The 17,799-nt window shown below is 37.0% G+C and overlaps 1 protein-coding gene across 34 annotated transcripts in view; it reads left to right on the top strand.

The window, feature by feature from the left end:
• The window catches only part of HORMAD2 (HORMA domain containing 2), a 76,354-nt gene that overhangs the window by 21,257 nt on the left and 37,298 nt on the right, over positions 1-17,799 (top strand). For 25 of the 34 annotated variants that reach the window (XR_011542308.1, XR_011542302.1, XR_011542301.1 and 22 more), the window contains 4 exons: positions 79-105; positions 5,581-5,648; positions 8,694-8,845; positions 9,008-9,261. Coding sequence is in view for 14 of the 34 variants with exons in the window: in XM_070628602.1 (XP_070484703.1) it covers positions 79-105; positions 5,581-5,648; positions 8,694-8,845; positions 9,008-9,261 (501 nt within the window). In the remaining 20 variants the exon portion in view is untranslated. Of the gene's footprint in view, positions 1-78; positions 106-5,580; positions 5,649-8,693; positions 8,846-9,007; positions 10,027-15,609; positions 15,849-17,799 lie in introns of those variants that run through there. The other 9 variants (XR_011542304.1, XR_011542305.1, XM_070628598.1 and 6 more) reach the window with 3 other exon arrangements.

Genomic DNA, 17,799 nt, shown 5'->3' with positions numbered 1-17,799 from the left:
TCACATAGAACATGTATTCTTTGAGGAGTAATCTAGTAAGTTTCAGGAATTAAATGCTGTTTATTTTTCCTTAAACAGCTTTACACAAATCCCAAGGAACCTGAGGTAAGAACACACAGAAAGATGAGTAGTATATGTGTAGTATTATAGTTAAATATATTTACCTGAGTTGAGGCTAAAAGTTATGTTGCTAGACTACCATATGAGCAAAGTAATTCAGAGTGAGCTCTTTCAATGTGTTTTGTTATAAACTTCACCAATTCTTTATTAGGAGATTTTTTTAACTTAGGGGTGTTGAGAGGCTGGCCTAGTGGCTTAGTGGTTAAGTTCACGTGCTCTGCTTTGGCAGCCTGGGGTTGGCCAGTTCAGATCCCGGGTGTGGACCTACACACCTCTCATCAGGCCATGCTGTGGTGGTATCCCACAATCAAATTAGAGGAAGATTGGCACGAATGTTAGCTCAGTGACAATCTTCCTCAAGCAAAAAGAGGAAGATTGGCAACAGATGTTAGCTAAGGGCCAATCTTCCTCACCAAAAAATCAAACAAGCAAACAAACTTAGGGATGTTGAAAAAAAACATTGAGTAGAACTGAGCCTATTCCCTAACATGTTAATATTAAGCATCTCTGCTTGTAGAAAAAACACATTTTATTTAACTGATTCCGAATCCCTTCTGTTTGTGGCCTTTTGGAAGATATGGCATAATTCTAAACTTTTTTTTTTTTTGCCAACTAAATCCTCCCCTTTTTTACCTTTTCATAGATTTTCTGGGCCTTAACTCTTTGCTTCTCTCTCTAAACTTCTTCTCTTTGATGGTATTTCTTCCCTTTGAGGCAGTAGCGTCATTCTCAAGGCCAACTTACTTCCCTTTGAGGCAGTAGCCTCATCCTCAAGGCCAACTTGTGACCAAATCTTTCACAAAAGCCTTTTTGCCTATTCTATTCTCACTGATTGCTTCCTTTTCTAAATTTCTTTTCCAGCAGGACTCCACAATTTAACACCTCCAATTGATTTGTATAGATTACTTTATCTCCCCAACCAGATTGTGAATTCTTGAGGACAAGCACCTTGTCTTGTTTTCTGTCTCCCAGAGTGAATATTATAGTCCTCGACATGTAATGGTTACCTGTGCTACTTTGAATAGCAGCTGTGGCTGTGGCAGAGTGGAGGGAGAGGCCCTCCGTTCTTTCTTCTCATTCTAATCTCTTTATTTTCCTCCTAGCTTTCTTTCCTCTCCCCTTTCTGTTTTCCTTTCTTTCAATTTTCCTTCTCTAAGCCTGTGGATTTAGCCTAACTGGTGGCGTTCAAGACTAAATTAAGCATTTTTAGTCTTTACTATCCTTTCTTGACAAGATTATAAATAGCTATTTTAGCAGGGTGGAAAAAAACTGGTGCATACAGGTGGGTAACAATTCCTCAATGCCCAAACCACTTCTTTTTAATCTTTGTCTCTTGTTTATTTTCAAAGTTCCTTTTTTTTCTGTAGGTTTTATGGGAAGTTTCCCAAACTAAAACCTCCTGATAAATTGTTAATAAATTGGTCATTTTCTTAGTGCGATAAATTATGTTTTCTTATGCATGCAAAACTCCTGGTCTGAAAACAGTGGTTTTGAGGTAGTGAAATGCTGAGCAAATTGGACTTAACTACAGAAAAATCTTAGAGTCGGGAGAAAACTGTTAAATAAGCTTTGATACAGGCAATATATATAATATTGAAGTTAGAAAACTAAAGCTTATTATATGAAGTTTTGAGCTATGATTTATGACCCAGAAAAAAATATTTTTGTTGCTTACAGATGACAATCCCTCTGGCAGTGATCCCTAAACTTTTTGTGTTCATGGCATGCTTTTGATTACTAGAAAATTTGGTGGCATGTTTGAGGGTATTAAAAGACTCAAAAGAACACGAAATAAGTCAGCAGTAATTACAGTGTAACTATGGTATAGCAGTGTTCATAGTGCCTAAAAGTATCCATGAGATTACACTGTTTTGTGGTTGCTGTTTAGCATCAAGTCACTGGTAAAACTATTTACCTCCCAGATCTCATTCTCTTGTATAGTCACAAAACACCATTATCACATGAACACGGTCTTTCTTTGGCATTTATCTGATATTGTGCCATGTTTCCTAACTCATATCCATGAAAGTATGTCCTTCCCTAAACAAAACTGCACTAATAACAATATTAATATTTGTCTGAAGCAAAAATACACTTTACACATGGATTAAAATTTGCAGCACTCTTGTGAAGAGTCTGTCATGGTACAATAGTCGAGAACCTCTGTCTTAAATCAGATAAAGCTGCTTACTCAGTCCAGAGGCCAACAGAATTTTAGATATTTGACAAAGTTGTGGTGTTTCTGTGCTTGGAGTTTTGTTCTGGTTGCTCCATCTCATGAAAGAGATGAACTGACAAAGGTAGCTATAGTGACAAGGGATAGTGTAACTTTTCTACAGATACACACTATACAATGGGTGGAGGGTGTTAGTAGATGTTTAAGCCAAAATGTAAATTATTAAGGAAAGGTTTACACAACTTAACCCATGATAGACCCATAAAGAATTACTATATAGAATATTGTGAGGATACAAATCGTGCTGTTTCACCATCTATTCCTTTGTGCCTATTGGAGGTGGTTAACACCTACTTTTAGTAAACTGCTTCAGGAACTGAACAGTAGATGGTCCCTGTTTCTAGCTGCAATATGCTTTTAAAGACTTTGTTTTAGAGACTGAGTGGCCAGAGGAGTCAGCCTATGCAGGTCTGTGAGAGGCAACTGACTGACAGAATAACACAGTAGTTAACATTGCAGGTGCTGGAGTCAAGTCCCAGCTCTACCACTAACTAGCTTCATCTATAATGAAGATAATAATACCTACCTCATAGTGTTTGCAACATAAGAATGAATAGATATAGAGCATTTAAGATAGTGTACGAATATTATCATTATTGTCATCAACTGGAGATAGATGTTCCAGAGTGTAGTTGTGCAAAGGCCCTAAGGCAGGAAGGCGTTTTGTGTGTTCCTGGACAGAGAGGGTGCCCTAAGCCTGGAGCTTAGTGAGTGGGAGGAAAAGAGGCAGGAGATAAGGTCAGAGAGGTAGGCAGGGGACAGATGTGTAAGGCGTGTGGACCAAGGTAAATTTTGTATTTAATTCTAAAGGCAATGGGAAGCCATTGGGGAGTTTTAAGCAAAAGAGTGACATGGTCTAGTTTGTATTTTTAAAAGCTATAGAACAGAGAATGAATTATAGGAGGAGTAGTTTGGAAGCGAACAGATCAGATGGAGAGAGATAGTGGTGGCTTGGGTAGGGTGATAGCAATGAAAATGGAGAGAATCAGATGGACTTGGGATATGCCTTGAGATAAACCTGGAAAGTCTTGCCAATGGATTGAAATGCGGAATGATTAGAAAAGACTGTATATGTTGCTGTTGCTTTGGTCCATGTGGATATATTCAGTATGATTAATAGAAACTATTGATGGGAAGTTTAGAGGCTCATATTTATTGGGCAACACAGTAGTCTGAAAAGCAGGAGAATGTTTTATGAGGTGTTAAGAAGAGACTAATGCCTGCTGTAAATATACCTTCCTTGATCAATCAGAGTCAGATTGAAGTTATTAAGGATTAGCATCTTCTGTAAGAGAATTACTAACATAACTCTTTTATTAGTTGTTTCAGGGACCAAATAATAAAGTGTTAATAAAATTATCAACTACCAAAGGATCTACTCTTGACACAATTGAAAAAATAAAAGCTCAGAGTATCAGAAAACTAGAGCTGGTTGAGGAACATAGCCAGGCAGGAAGAATAGGCTTTGTTTACTAGACAGGGGGTGACACCCAACCTGAGCAGAGAAGATGCTGTGAGTCTAGCCTGTCTGGAGTGAACCTGTTGCTGTAGGCACCAATAGTCCCGTGTACCTCTCTTATTGTACTCACAAGGCAGCCTTCTGAACTTGGTTTGATTTGTTAAATAGACTTTCTTGTTAGAAAAATATTTTCTCTTTTAAAATTAACTCCATTATAAATCAATCTTCTTGGAGGTTAAGCAGCATGAGCCCATTTCCCCAGGACCTGATCACCTGTGATTAATGGGGTACCAAATCTTAGAACAGAGTAAAGTAACAAGAGCATTGAGACTTTTTCTCATCAATCTAACATCCTCATTCCCACGTTGTCAAGGAACAAATACTGAAGCAGATGAATGAAGGGGTATTTTTTGTCTTTTGACTTAAACTCATACCTTTTGCGTGTCTTTAGCATCTCTCCAGCTCTGTGGACAAACTACAATGTATCTGGGCCAAATGTTTTTCTTCAACTACTAGACAGTCATTTTATTTCAAATGGAGTATATCTCGCATCCAGAAATTTGTTCCTCTTTATTTCTAGCTTTCTTAACAGTGAGGAGAGCAGATAGCAGTAGTATCTAGTTTCTAGTGCAGGGGCAAAAAAACAAGACCTGATATCGTGGATCCTGGTTGCTCTTCTAATTTTTCCAGTATTCTTGTTGCCATTCTAGTCTTCCCTGAGTTACTACAGTAGCCTCTTAATTGCTCTCATGGTTTCCACTTCTTCCCCTGTGTACTCTTAAAATAGCCAGGGTGATCTTAAAAAATGCAATCACTCCCATGCTTAAAACCCTTTATTGGACTTCTGGGTTACTTAGAATAAAACCCCAACCTCTTACCGTGGCCAAAAGGCCCCACAACCTCCTCTACAACCTCATCTCCTACACTCTCACCCTTGTTCACTCATCACCAGATGCTTAGCCTCCTCTCTGATACTGGAAGAAGCTTCCTTTCCTGCTCTCCTGCTTTGGATCCTTTGCATTGCTGTTCTCTCTGCCTGGGGCACCCCACCCTCCCCCAGGTCTGCGCATGACTGATCCCTCTTGTCACTGAGGCTCAGCTCAAACATCACCTCTTCAGGGAGGCCTTCCTGGGCCATTCCAAACCAAATCAGTACCTCTGCACTTCTGTACTCTCTGTCACAGCATCTGCTTCATATTGTTCACAGCACTTATTACTGTCTGAAATTACCTTATTTTATTCATTTACTTATTTATCGACTCTCTCTCCCACTAGGCTATATATTCCAGAAAAATAGAGACATTTTCTGTCAGGTTCACCCCTGTGGCTCCAGTGCCTGACACAAAGTAGATGTTCAGTAAATATATAAATACTAAATTATTTATTACTATATTAATATCAATTATTTAATTTATATATATATATAAATTTATTAATCAATAAATTATATGAATGAACAGTTTCTCAACCGGTTCCACTGTCATTTACCTATGCCGGGTCATATACTTGACTATGTGCCTTAGTTTCTCCAGCTTTAAAATGGTCACACTAGAATTTTGTCATCTAATTCATTTTTAGCATGGAGGGGAAAAATTATTATCTTTATATCTGGAAATATTACTCCTGGATAATGTAATGTTGTGGAACAAATGAGTATGTAGGAAGTATAGTAGGCACACAATGAGAATATTCTTTACCTGTTATCAGATAAGATTCTAGATTTTTTTTTAAGTAATTTCTTTTCTATTCCCTTTGATGTTTCTAGAAAGTGACTGAGATATACCAGTTCAAATTCAAATACACAAAAGAAGGAGCCACTATGGATTTTGACAGGTAGAATCCAATTGTTTAATGAACATGAGAAATATATAGGATTGAGGTCAACATAGGCCTCTTTGAGTCCAGAGATAATCTGTATACTTCCTTTGTAACTTCCCCAACAATCCTACAAAAAACCACTATGGTAAAAAGGGACTGTAATAATTGTTTAAATTTCTGAAATCCGTGGATAAAGCTGGTGGGAATAGAGGCTTTGTTTGCTTCTCTCCCTCTTATCCTCATAGGTGATGTTAGTAGAGTCTAAAGGCAGTTAAGTTTAGTGGCTAAGAGTTCCAGTTCCTAAGGCAGAAAGATCTGGCTTGGAGCCCCAGCTCTGACTATTCCTGATTATATAGCTTGGGACAGATTATCAACCTCCCTAAATATTAGTATTCTCATCTGCACAATGGAGTTAGTAATATCTACTTCACATAGTTGCTGTGATTATTAAAATATAATGTATACATAAAGCTTTGCCCATGCCTGGCACATAATAGACACTTGACAGATGGTACCTAGTAGTGGTGGTGGTGATGGTGGTGGTCCTTGGAGGCAGTGGTGGTTGGTGGGAGGCACAGCAGTCGAAATTATATTAATGAGACTGTCTTCATGGGTTGATTGAATAACTCCTTAAGACTCTGTCTAGCCGCTCACCCAAAGTTTCTCAATTGCTATGCCAAGATATTGATCCTATCTGCCCTCAATGTAGCCAGACCGGGCCCGTGGTAGATGAAACCCCTGAACTATTTTCCTATAGAAACAAACGTTCTCATCTGCTTACTAAAATTATACAAATATGATTTTCTACATGTCCCTGTATGGAAAAGACTGGAAAGCACTGCATTTTCCTATCAAGTCTAAAATTCCAAGTTTGAGATATATTAATGGGTTAAATAGCAAAGACAAGGACATTTGCTTCAGAAGGTCTTTAGTGCAGATAGAGATGTTTTATTGAGGAGCAACATTTATTCCCTTCCCAGTAGCTTTTGGATTCAGATAGAGCTAAGTATTGCTGAGGAGATGGAATAGAAGTAGAGGGGGCGGATGGTGGTGAAAAGCCCTGGGTAGTAGAGGGCTCCACATCAGGGGGATGAGTTTCCCTAAAAGGAATGACTGAAGAGAAACCTGGCTTAATTCTCAATTTTCTGTACTGTTAGCTCTGTCTCATTATTTACTGCAAGTTTGAGGATTTCTCTCCAAGATTTACTTCCTTAATTATACTCTTGTTTGAGTTAAAACTTACAGACAGCACTAGGATATGAAGGGGAAGTAAGTTCTAGGAATGAGAATTAAAATAACCATCATTAGCTAACATTTGAATAGCACTTTACAGATTGTGAAGCCCTTTTTACACATATTTCACATAAAACAGTTGCCTTTTACTCTCTAAAATTCAAATATAAGTCCTACTGACAACCAGATGAGTCTCTTTTGTTATGAAGACATATATGCCAAGAGGTAAGCAGTAAAACAGAAATGGCCAAATCTTTCAGCTACCAAGGAGGAAAGAAGGTAATGCATATTACTAATTTCCTAGGAAGCAAAGGTAGGCATTTGTTCAAATGATTGTTCATACAAAATTTCCTTATCACCTCTTCTATAGTAAAGGTAATTTCCCTTTTAAAAGAGTGTAAAGTAGTCTTGAATATGATTTTACATGAATTTTACATGATTTTATGAATATGATGTATGCTGAAGGATCCCATGAGCTACATGGCTATAGCCCTTCACTCTGGTTACCTATTTCAAATTAGTTAAATCCTGGTAGACAAAAGTTTAAGTTGTTCAAAATTTAAAGATCAAATGTATTTACTTAAAATGTTTGTTTTATGACTTTATACTGCCTTCAGTAGTTCAATTACTTAAGATTATTTTTCAGTATTGATGCTTACTATGTGAAAGTCATTGTGTAAATATATTGCAGTCATGTACTTCCTAGAAACTACTCAAATGTGAGACCTATTTGGGAAGGAAGTTTTGGAGAGAAATAAAAAGTATTTAGAATTTGAAGGTAATTTAGTCCAACTTGTTTATTCATTCATTAATTCAACAAATATTTATTGAGTACTTAACTGTTACTAGGCACCAAACTTAGTACTGTGGAGATGAAAGAAATAGCCACTCATAGTCAAGAGGGGGATGTACAAACAGTTATAAACAGGGGTGAGATATAGTGATTATCAGGGAAGACCTCTTTGAAGAGGTGACACATGAGCTAGGTATTCAAGGATAAATTTGGAAGAGTCAGGAAGAAAAGTGGGAAAAGCACAATCCAAGCAAAGTGAACAGCATATGCAAATACACATGGGCAACAGCAAACTGGGTAGTAGTTACAGATGAAGGTGGAGGTGAGGGTGCAGCTGGTTGTGAAAGGCATTGTTAACACACTAATCTTGAATTTGATTGAAAGGTAATGGACATAATAGAAGAATTTTAAGCAAGAGAGTGACATGAGCAGATTTTCCTATTAGGAATGTTATTTTGGCAGTGGTATGGAGAATGTTTTGCAGTGTGGATAAGAAGAAAAGCAGGAAGAATAGATGGCCATTGTTGTAATCCATTTAAGAGTAAGGAGGGGATGCCTCTGAGAGATAACCAGGTGGTAGAAAGGCCTAGAGCTGATGATTGATTTTATACTTGGAGAGATGTAGAAATGTGGGTAAGCTTCTTTCACAAATGAGCTAACTGACCTAGAGTGTCTAAATGACTTGACCAAGGTCATTCAACTAGTTAGGAGCAGAGCCAATATTAGATATCATGTCTCCTAATTCCAAATCCATTGTTCTCACTATTATGGCATGCAGTTATTTGTAAATCAAAAATTTTAAAAATCGGTTCATATTTAAAATGACTTAAGAGAACTTGCTGCTTAAGAAATCATTTGTATATACACTACAGAAAGTACAATCACTCCTTTAATTTACATTCTAAAAGTAGTCTCAAGAGTGTCCTGCTCTTTAGTTTATATTTATTTGGTCATATAGTAAAAAGTTCTTTTTGAAATAGATTTTCAGTATTGTGTATGATTGAAAAGTATGCTGTTTTTCTATGTGGTTATAGCAGTAGTACAAGCTTCGAAAGTGGGACAAGCAGTGAAGATATTAAGAAAGCCAGTGTTCTACTGATCCGTAAATTGTATATACTGATGCAGAACCTTGGACCCCTTCCTAATGATGTTATACTTACTATGAAACTCCACTACTATAATGCGGGTAGGTGGAGACCTCTAGTCAAATTCCTTAAGAGTTGAAGTAATATTTTATCTAAATTGAAGGATTTTGCAAGCATCGGGAAGAGATGTCTGTTGCTACACATGAAAGATTAATCCAACTTGTTCTGTTGAAACTGAGTTTTCTTCCCTTTTCATTTTGCAGTGACCCCACATGATTACCAACCCCCTGGTTTTAAAGAAGGGGTAAACTCACACTTCCTGCTGTTCGAGGGAGAGCCCGTAAACCTGCAAGTGGGATTGGTCTCCACTGGCTTCCATAGCATGAAAGTAAAAGTCACAACCGAGGCCACCAGAGTGTCTGATTTGGAGAACAATCTCTTTCAGGAGAACAGCACTACCGAAATTGCCCATCAGGGTCTAGACTGTGACGAGGAAGAAGAAGAATGCAACAATCATGTAAGGCAAAGCTCTAGCAATCCTCCCTTGCCTCGGTTAAACACAGATGACATTTTTCAATTCCTACACAGGTCATATCACAGTAACAAGGTCCAATAGAGTGTACCAGTTGTAAAAACTGAAACAAAATCAGTCCCTGACCTCAAGGAGTCTTTATTGTAAAAAAGTACAGTCTTCAAGACTTTGTTAGATGAAATTCTCCTTGACTGGGGAAGAAAAAGACTTTCTAATATACTTCTTTTCTCAAAGGTATCCATGAATTTAGAAAATTTGGGATTTTCTTTCTTTCATTTAATAAGTAACATTTTTAGGGTTTAAAAAATATTCTAGGTGTTTACTCATACTCACCCGAAGTATATATAAATTCTTGATTACTGAGGTAATTGGGTGGAAGGGGGTTTAGGCAGAAAAAAGTTATGGATAAACTCAAGTCAAAGTGAAAACAAAACGATAGCCAACTCTCGGTTTTGTGAAAAGAGACAAGCTTTGGGGCTGGGTCCCTGGGGAAAGTCATGGGGCTGGAGTTGGAGCCACTGGAGCCAAACAAGCAGGGCTCTGAGCCCTTTACCTTTCTACTTCCTCCAGTAGAGACTTGGAGTTGAGTACTTGCTGGGGCTCTGCTGTGCCCTAGGTAAATCCACACCCTAGGGGCCGGCCCGGTGGCACAGCGGTTAAGCGCGTACATTCCGCTTTGGCGGCCAGGGGTTCGCTGGATCAGATCCCAGGTGTGGACATGGCACCGCTGTGCAAGCCATGCTGTGGCAGGCATCCCACATAGAATGTAGAGGAAGATGGGCACGGATGTTAGCTCAGGGCCAGTCTTCCTCAGTAAAAAGAGGAAGATTGGCAGCAGTTAGCTCAGGGCTAATCTTCCTCAAAAAAAAATCTACACCCCGTTGTCTGGATAATAAAGTTTACTGTATGCCAACACTGTATTAAAAGGGTTCTGAGTTAAACATAAAGAATTTTCAGACTGGGAAGGGATGCTATAAAATCTTTTCAGGAGCTATTTTTAAGATTAGGATGCTAATATATTCTCTTAAGATAGTTTGAGTCCTACTTAAACATAGATGACTGCAGTAGGTAACTTTTAAAGATTCCTTCGGATTCTTTAACTCTGTGTTATGTTTCATACATTGAAAAGAAGTCTTACTTCCCTTAATGTAAATAATATAAACCAAATAAACAACATGATTTTTTTTCATTTTTAGTAAGTATTTTCACAATGTCACGTGTGATAATGGCTTTAGATTTTGATGCAACTTTCTTCTGATTCCGCTCAAGGAAGACATAGCTAACATAGATTGATTTTAAAAGAATAGACGTTAAGAAGAGAATGAGCATATTTGAACTAAAATTTTATCTTTTAAAATTAAGAAATTATTTCTCTTTTACTAACTGAAATGAAAGCAGGACAACTTGAGAATGAATAATTCAATGGATAGGTTAAAGAAGACGTGATAACACTTTCCAAGCACACATTTAGTAGGAACAATATACAAAGATTGGAATTTTGTGGTAAACTCAGTCAATTCAAGTTCCTCTCTCAGCTAACCAATTGTATAAGAGAATTTAGTAAGTCTAGTGAAGTGCTTACATTTTCCCACTAAGAATTCTGTTGCTTTCCTTCATGGAATACACACACACAAACATTCATACACGTATTCGTACATGTATGTACATATGTAGAACCCTTTATTGCTTTTAAAAATTATTTTATTTTAAAAATTATTTTATGAAATATGCATACAGCAGAGTATATAGAAGTAGTATGTACAGTTTTAAGAATAATGAGAACATCCATATACCCTCCATTCAGGCTAAGAAGTAGAACATTGTCACTACCTTAGAAGCCACCATGTGCCTCTCTCTCATTGCACCCCCTTCTTCTCCTCCAAAGATAACCACTCTCTTAACTTCCATGATAACCCTTCCCTTACTCTTCTTTATAGTTTTATGATCTATGAGTATATCTGCTTGTTTAAAATTTTTATATAAATGTAATCATACTCTAGGTAGTCTTCTATGATTTACTTCTTTTGCTTGACCATCAAAAATGTGATTTATCCATTTGTCTGTGGTTGTTCATTCATTTTCACTGCTGTAGAATATTCTCCTCTTGACAGATATTCTTTCTTTTCAATCATTATAAACGTTCATGTACACACTCTTGGTACACATATGCAAGAGTGTCTCTAGGGAATATACTAAAAAGTTTGAGGGCTTGAACATTTTCAACTTTATTAAGTAATGCAAAACTGTTTTCCAAAGTGATTGTACCAATTTATACTTCACCGATAGTGGAGAAAAGTGCCCTACATTCTTGTCGACACTTAATATTATCTGAGTTTATGTTATCTGCCTATCTGTTGGATGTGAAATGATAATACCTCATGATTTTAATTTGCATTTCCCTGACTATTAGTGAATTTGAGCATCTTTTTTTGTGTATTGGCCATTCTGGTTTTCTTATATATAAAGTACCTGTTCAAGTCTTTCTTGCATTTTCCTATTTGATTATTTATCTTTTCCTCATTGATTTAAAAAATATGTTCTAGGGGCCAGCCCCATGGTGGAGTGGTTAAGTTTGTGCGCTCTGCTTCGGACATGGCACAGCTCATCAGGCCCTGCTGAGGCAGCGTCCCATATAGCACAACCAGAAGCACTCACAATTAGAATATACAACTTTGTACTGGGGGGCTTTGGGGAGAAGAAGAAAAAGGAAAAGATTGGCAACAGATGTTAGCTCAGGTGCCAATCTTAAAAAAAATGTTCTAAATAATAATTCTTTTTCATTTGTCTTTGTTGCAGTAGTTTTTCTTAGGTTTGTGGCTTGTCTTTTCAATTTCTTTAAGATGCCTTTTCCTAAAGAAAAGTTCTTAATTTTAATGTAGTCAAATATTTTTCTCTAATATGTGCTTTTGGATATTCTTAAGAAAACCTTCTTTACCTGAGGTCATTTATAATATTCTCCTATATTTATTCTGAAAGTTTAAAGGTTTTTCTTTTTACATTTAGGTTTTTATTCCACTTGGAGTTTATTTTTATTTGTGGTGTAAGGTAGACAAGACCCCTTTAGCAAATTTTTTAATCCAAGTATAATATACATGCAGAAAAATATATACGTCATAATGATACGACTCAATAAATATACACAAACTGAACACCAGGCTGGAAGAAGAGTGAGGGAAGCAAGGTGAGAGTGAGTGCCTCTTTAAATTTTGCTCCCTAGATATCTTGTGTGTCTCACCCTTGTTCCAGCCCTACTGAATAAACATGTGAAATCAGCACCCAGATCAAGAAACAAACTACTACCAGCTCCCAGAAAACCCGGTCTTACTTTGCAGTTAGTGTCCTACTCAACAAGAATATCTCTATCCTCACTTCTGTTAGTATTGATTAGTTCCTCTTGTTTATTTTATAGATGCAGAATCATAAAGTATGAACCATTTTCCCACTCAGCACTATGTTGTGATATTTATCCATATTCTTGCATGTTGTTGTGGACCATTCTCACTATTTATCCATCTATTGTTAATAGGCATTTGGGAAATTTCTTATTTTTGACTATTATGAATAGTACTGGTCTGAACATTCTGAACATATTTTTTAGTGAAATATGTACACATTTCTAGTGGGAATAGAACTGCTAGGAGTAGAATTGTTAGATCAGAAGATATGTGTACATTTAGCTTTAATAGATACTACAAAACAATTTCCAAAGTGATTGTGCCAATTTACACGCCCATCAGCAATGTATGAGAGTTGTGGTTGCTCCACATCCTCACCAACACTTGGCATTTTCCATCTTTTTAATTTCAGCCATTCTGGTGGGTATGCAGTGGTATATCATTGTGGTTTTAATTTACATTTCCCTGATGACTAATGAAGATGAGCACCTTTTCATATATTTATTGGCCATGTTGGATATCCTCTTTTGTGAAGTGTCTTTTCAAGTCATTTGTCATTTTTTTTCTATTGGGGTCTATTGCGTTGTCTTTCATTCTTATTGATTTGTAGGAGTTCTGCATATATATTCTACGTATAAGTCCTTTGTCAGATACATGTACTGTATTGTGAATATCTCTTCGACTTTATGAGTTGCCTTTTACTCTCTTAAAGGTGTGTTGTGATGAACAGAGTATTAATTATATTAGTTTTAATATAGTCCAATTTATCAATATTTTCAGCTATATTTCGCAGTTTTTATTTAAAAATTTTTATCTGCTGTAAAGTTTACAGAGACATGCTCTATGTTTCTCTAAAAAGAGGAAATAACTACAGAAACAGAAGAGAGTTTTAAAATTATAAAAGACCTTCATGAATAACTCCATACCAAAAAATATAAATACCTGACCTTTCTCTCCCCCACCTTCAGGTATTCATATATTTTAGTATGAAATTATTCATGGAGGTCTCTTATAATATTAAAAATCTCTTCTGCTTCTGTAGTTATTTCCCTGTTTTCATATCTGGTGCTGTTTTTTGTGCCCCATTTGTTTTTCTTGGTTATATTTGCCAAAAATCAGTATTTTTTATTACTCTTTTCAAAGTCATCTTTTGGTTGTGCTTATCGCTTTTATTGCTTTTTTTGGTTTGTTTCTTTTCTATTTTGTTCATGTTTTGCTTTTATCTCTGCCTTCTTCTGTTTGTCTAGTTTGGATTTCGTCTCCTTGACTCCAAATTGACCTTTCCATTGAGATACAGACTTGTGTCCTACAAGTACCTTGAATTCAACATATCCAAATGGAATTTCAACTTCTGACCCAACATGCTCTTCCTCCTCCCTGGTTCCTTATCTTGGTGTTGCACCATCACTTTACCAAACAGCCTGACCAGGAATGTGTTCAACTCCTATGTTCTTCTTATTTCTCATATCCTTTTGGTTGTCATTTCTGTCTGTTTTGCCTTTGAAATTTTTCTCAAGTCTGGCCCTATTGCCACTGTGCTGATTTAGGCCGCCATCATTGCTCTATTTGTGAATGACAGCTGAGTTTCCTAACTGTCTCCCTGATGTCAGCATTGCCTCTCTTATCTGTCTTCCATAGTCCCAGGGAGTGAGGGTACTAAAACTGTGGTGATCATTTTTAAGTATTTCAAGTTGATTTATTTTGTGTAATTTCAAAGGGAAGAATGAGAACCAATAAATGAAAATTACAGCGTGTGTGTGGTGGGGGGTTGTGGCGTAGGGGAACCCAGAGGTCAATTTTGGCTCAATAGAAAGAAGAACTTTCTCTTAAAAATTTTAAAGCAATATTATAATGACATTAAAGTAATTTAAAAAGCAAGGCAAATATTCCAACTGTCCTATCATCCTATCAATACTGTTTTTATTTTTATATATTCTATCCCCTCCACTCTTTTTCCACAGATATATATATTTATACGGTTTTAATCATGGTGTATATATAAATTTGTTTTACCTTTATACTTAACATTACTCTTATAAATATGTCCCACCTTAATCTTCATATTTTTAATTTTAATGACCTTTTGTTTCATTTAGGTTCTTACTCTACCATTTCCCTACATTTATTTTTATTTTTATCTTGTTGGATGAAGAAGATTGGCCCTGAACTAACATCTATTGCCAATCCTCCTCTTTTTTGCTTGAGGAAGATTGTTGCTGAGCTAACATCTGTGCCAATCTTCCTCTATTTTTTTATATGTGGGATGCTGCCACAGCATGGCTTGATAAGCGGTGTGTAGGTCCACACCCAGGATCCAAACCCACTAATCCCTGGCCGCTGAAGTGGAGCATACGAACTTAACTACTACACCACTGGGCTGGCCCCTGTTTCCCTACTTTTAAACATTTAGGTTAATTCCTGATTTTGCTATTATAAATAGCATAATAAATACCTTTATATGTATGATAGAATTTTTCCTTGTTTCCTAAGGATATAGTATCAGAACTGAAGTTTACAGAAGCCTGAAAATTTGTATAGCTCTCGAATGAGTATTACCAAATCATTTTCCAGAAGCTGCCAACTTCTTCACCTCCTCAGGATGCATTTTCTAACAATGACAACTACTTCATCAATCTGGCTGTCCCGAGAAGGACAAACTCCTTGTCATCAGCTGTGTTCAAGTATAGATGTATACTGTGTTCAAGATACAGTGGAGGTGATTGTCTCTAGGGTGTTGCAAAAGAAAATCACCATTTAGGGGGAAGGTTGAACTAGATTGACCTCTGAGATTCCCTTCCATGCTAAGATTCTCTGGGGTGTTGTTGTTGGGTTTTTTTTGTGTGTGTGTGTGAGGAAGATTGGCCCTGAGCTAACATCTGTTGCCAATCTTCCTCTTTTTGCTTGAGGAAGATTGTTGCTGAGCCAACATCTGTGCCAGTCTTCCTCTACTTTGTATGTGGGATGCCGCCACAGTGTGGCTTGATGAGCGGTGTGTAGGTCCACGCCTGGGATCCGAACCCATAAACCCTGTGCTGCTGAAGTGGAGCATGCAAACCTAACTACTACACAACTGTGCTGGCCCCTGGGATGTTTTTTGAATTCCTATTGAGAGCATAATGCCCTGCTAAGCATTGTGAAGAAAACAAAGACATAAAATAAAGTTTCTACGTTTGAGAACTCTGGCTGAAGAGACTATACCTATATACTATAATAACACATAATATTGGAGAGTGTATGAATGAGAGAAATAATATTAACTAACAGTATTGCACATTGTTCTCACGGATTTACAAGTACTATCACTTTTAATCTTCCCAGCTACTTTATGAGGTAGATACTATAATTATCCTGACTTTACAAATGAGGAAACTGAGACTTAGAGAAATTAGCCCAAGGTGACATACACAGTGAATAAGTAGCAGGGCCAGGATTCAAATCAAGGCAGTTGGACTCCAAAGCCTGGGCTCTTAGGATACAGAAGTAAGGATAAATCGGCACTGTGTGGGAAGGTTTCATTGGGTTGGTGATTTTATGGACGAATCATATTTTGATTGGCAGAGGTTAAGGAGGAGGACATTCCAGGCAAGTTGGAAAGTACAGTATGGTAACATCAGAACTTCTGTCTCTATGACTTGGAATTTAAGTACTGAACTTTCTACACCTGTCCCTGTATCCTACATGACTTTGCTGAAATCTCTACTTTTGGTAACCTCTAGCTCAAAAATTTTTTTAAACTTTTTTAAATCATAAAATTTTTCTATTAGAACAGAAAGTTTACAAAATCTTGATCAAACAGCTTATACTGCCTTTTCACCAGTGATCGTAGTAGTGGTTTAACATATTCTTCTTGTTATGAGGCTATTGTAAGATTGAAAACAAATTTTAATACAATTTTCTTTTTCAGGTTATTCCTTATCTCGATTGCAGAAAGACAAATATAAAAAGAATTCTACCAGTAGTCGAAATTGTTCAATATTTGTACTGTTTATTTTCTAGTATGATCCTTAAGATCTGAGGAACAATGCAGAAGTGAGATTGTAATCTGGCAAGAGATTCAGAAATGATAAAAGCGCACAAACTTGAAATTTTTTTTTCCTTTATCTCCCCAAAGCCCCCCGGTACATAGTTGTGTATTTTTAGTTGTGGGTCCTTCTAGTTGTAGCATGTGTGATGCCACCTCAGCATGGCTTGATGAGCGGTGCCACGTCCACGTCCAGGATCCGAACCAGTGAAACCTTGGGCCGCCGAAGTGGAGCGCACAAACTTAACCACTCGGCCATGGGGCCAGCCCCCAAACTTGAAATTTAAAAATTCTTAAATTATAAGAACTCTTAAAACCTAACTCCACTTGGAAAATAGGACACGGAACCCAAGTAAGAGACCAAAGAATCCCAGGACAAAATAGGGTTATGTAGAACTGTCTGAAAAACCCTATCCTAAATGTGTCCTTATCATTTTACCTGCCTCTGCAACACCTTCAGGACAGGTATTCATTCCTAACAGGGGTAGTTTGGGCTTAAGATCTAGCTAGTAAGGCCACACAGACACAATGGCACTCACGGTACGCTGGGAAGTTGGGCAGTTTTCTCTGTTGTAGTCAACTGGACAGATTGCAGTAGACGCATACGCTAGAGAGACTCCTGGACAGGCTTCTTTAAAGAACTCACCTATATGGTAACAATCAACTCATGTTCTCATCATTGGATGTAGAATCTTATTTAAATTTTATGCTAAGTTTAAATGCTGAGGCAAAAGTACTTCCTTCTAATAGAGGTAGTTAACCCAGGCTCCTTACAAGACTCTAATAATTACTGACATTTACAGACAGCTATAAAAAGATGGAGGGCTAATGTTGCCCAAGACTACTTTAGAGAGTTTGTTAAGCTACAGCTCTTTGGAAATTAATATTTTTATCAATTTCTTAGGTAGAGCTCCTTATGCTGTAATTTTCTAATTTTCTGAGATCCTTATGAGTCTCTGTACCTCCATGTTAGAAAGAGTTGCTAGATACTCTATATAGATTTTTTTCTAGTCTTTTGCTTTGTACCCAGGAATCTTGACCCAGAATGGTATATTTTTCTCATCTGTAACAGATTAATTTAACTGAAGCATAAATAATTCATGCAAA

This window comes from Equus przewalskii, chromosome 7 (assembly GCF_037783145.1).
Source record: "Equus przewalskii isolate Varuska chromosome 7, EquPr2, whole genome shotgun sequence".
NCBI classification, from domain to species: Eukaryota; Metazoa; Chordata; class Mammalia; order Perissodactyla; family Equidae; genus Equus; species Equus przewalskii.
Note: the sequence above shows the minus strand (reverse complement) of the source record. Positions and strands in the feature narration are given on the sequence as shown.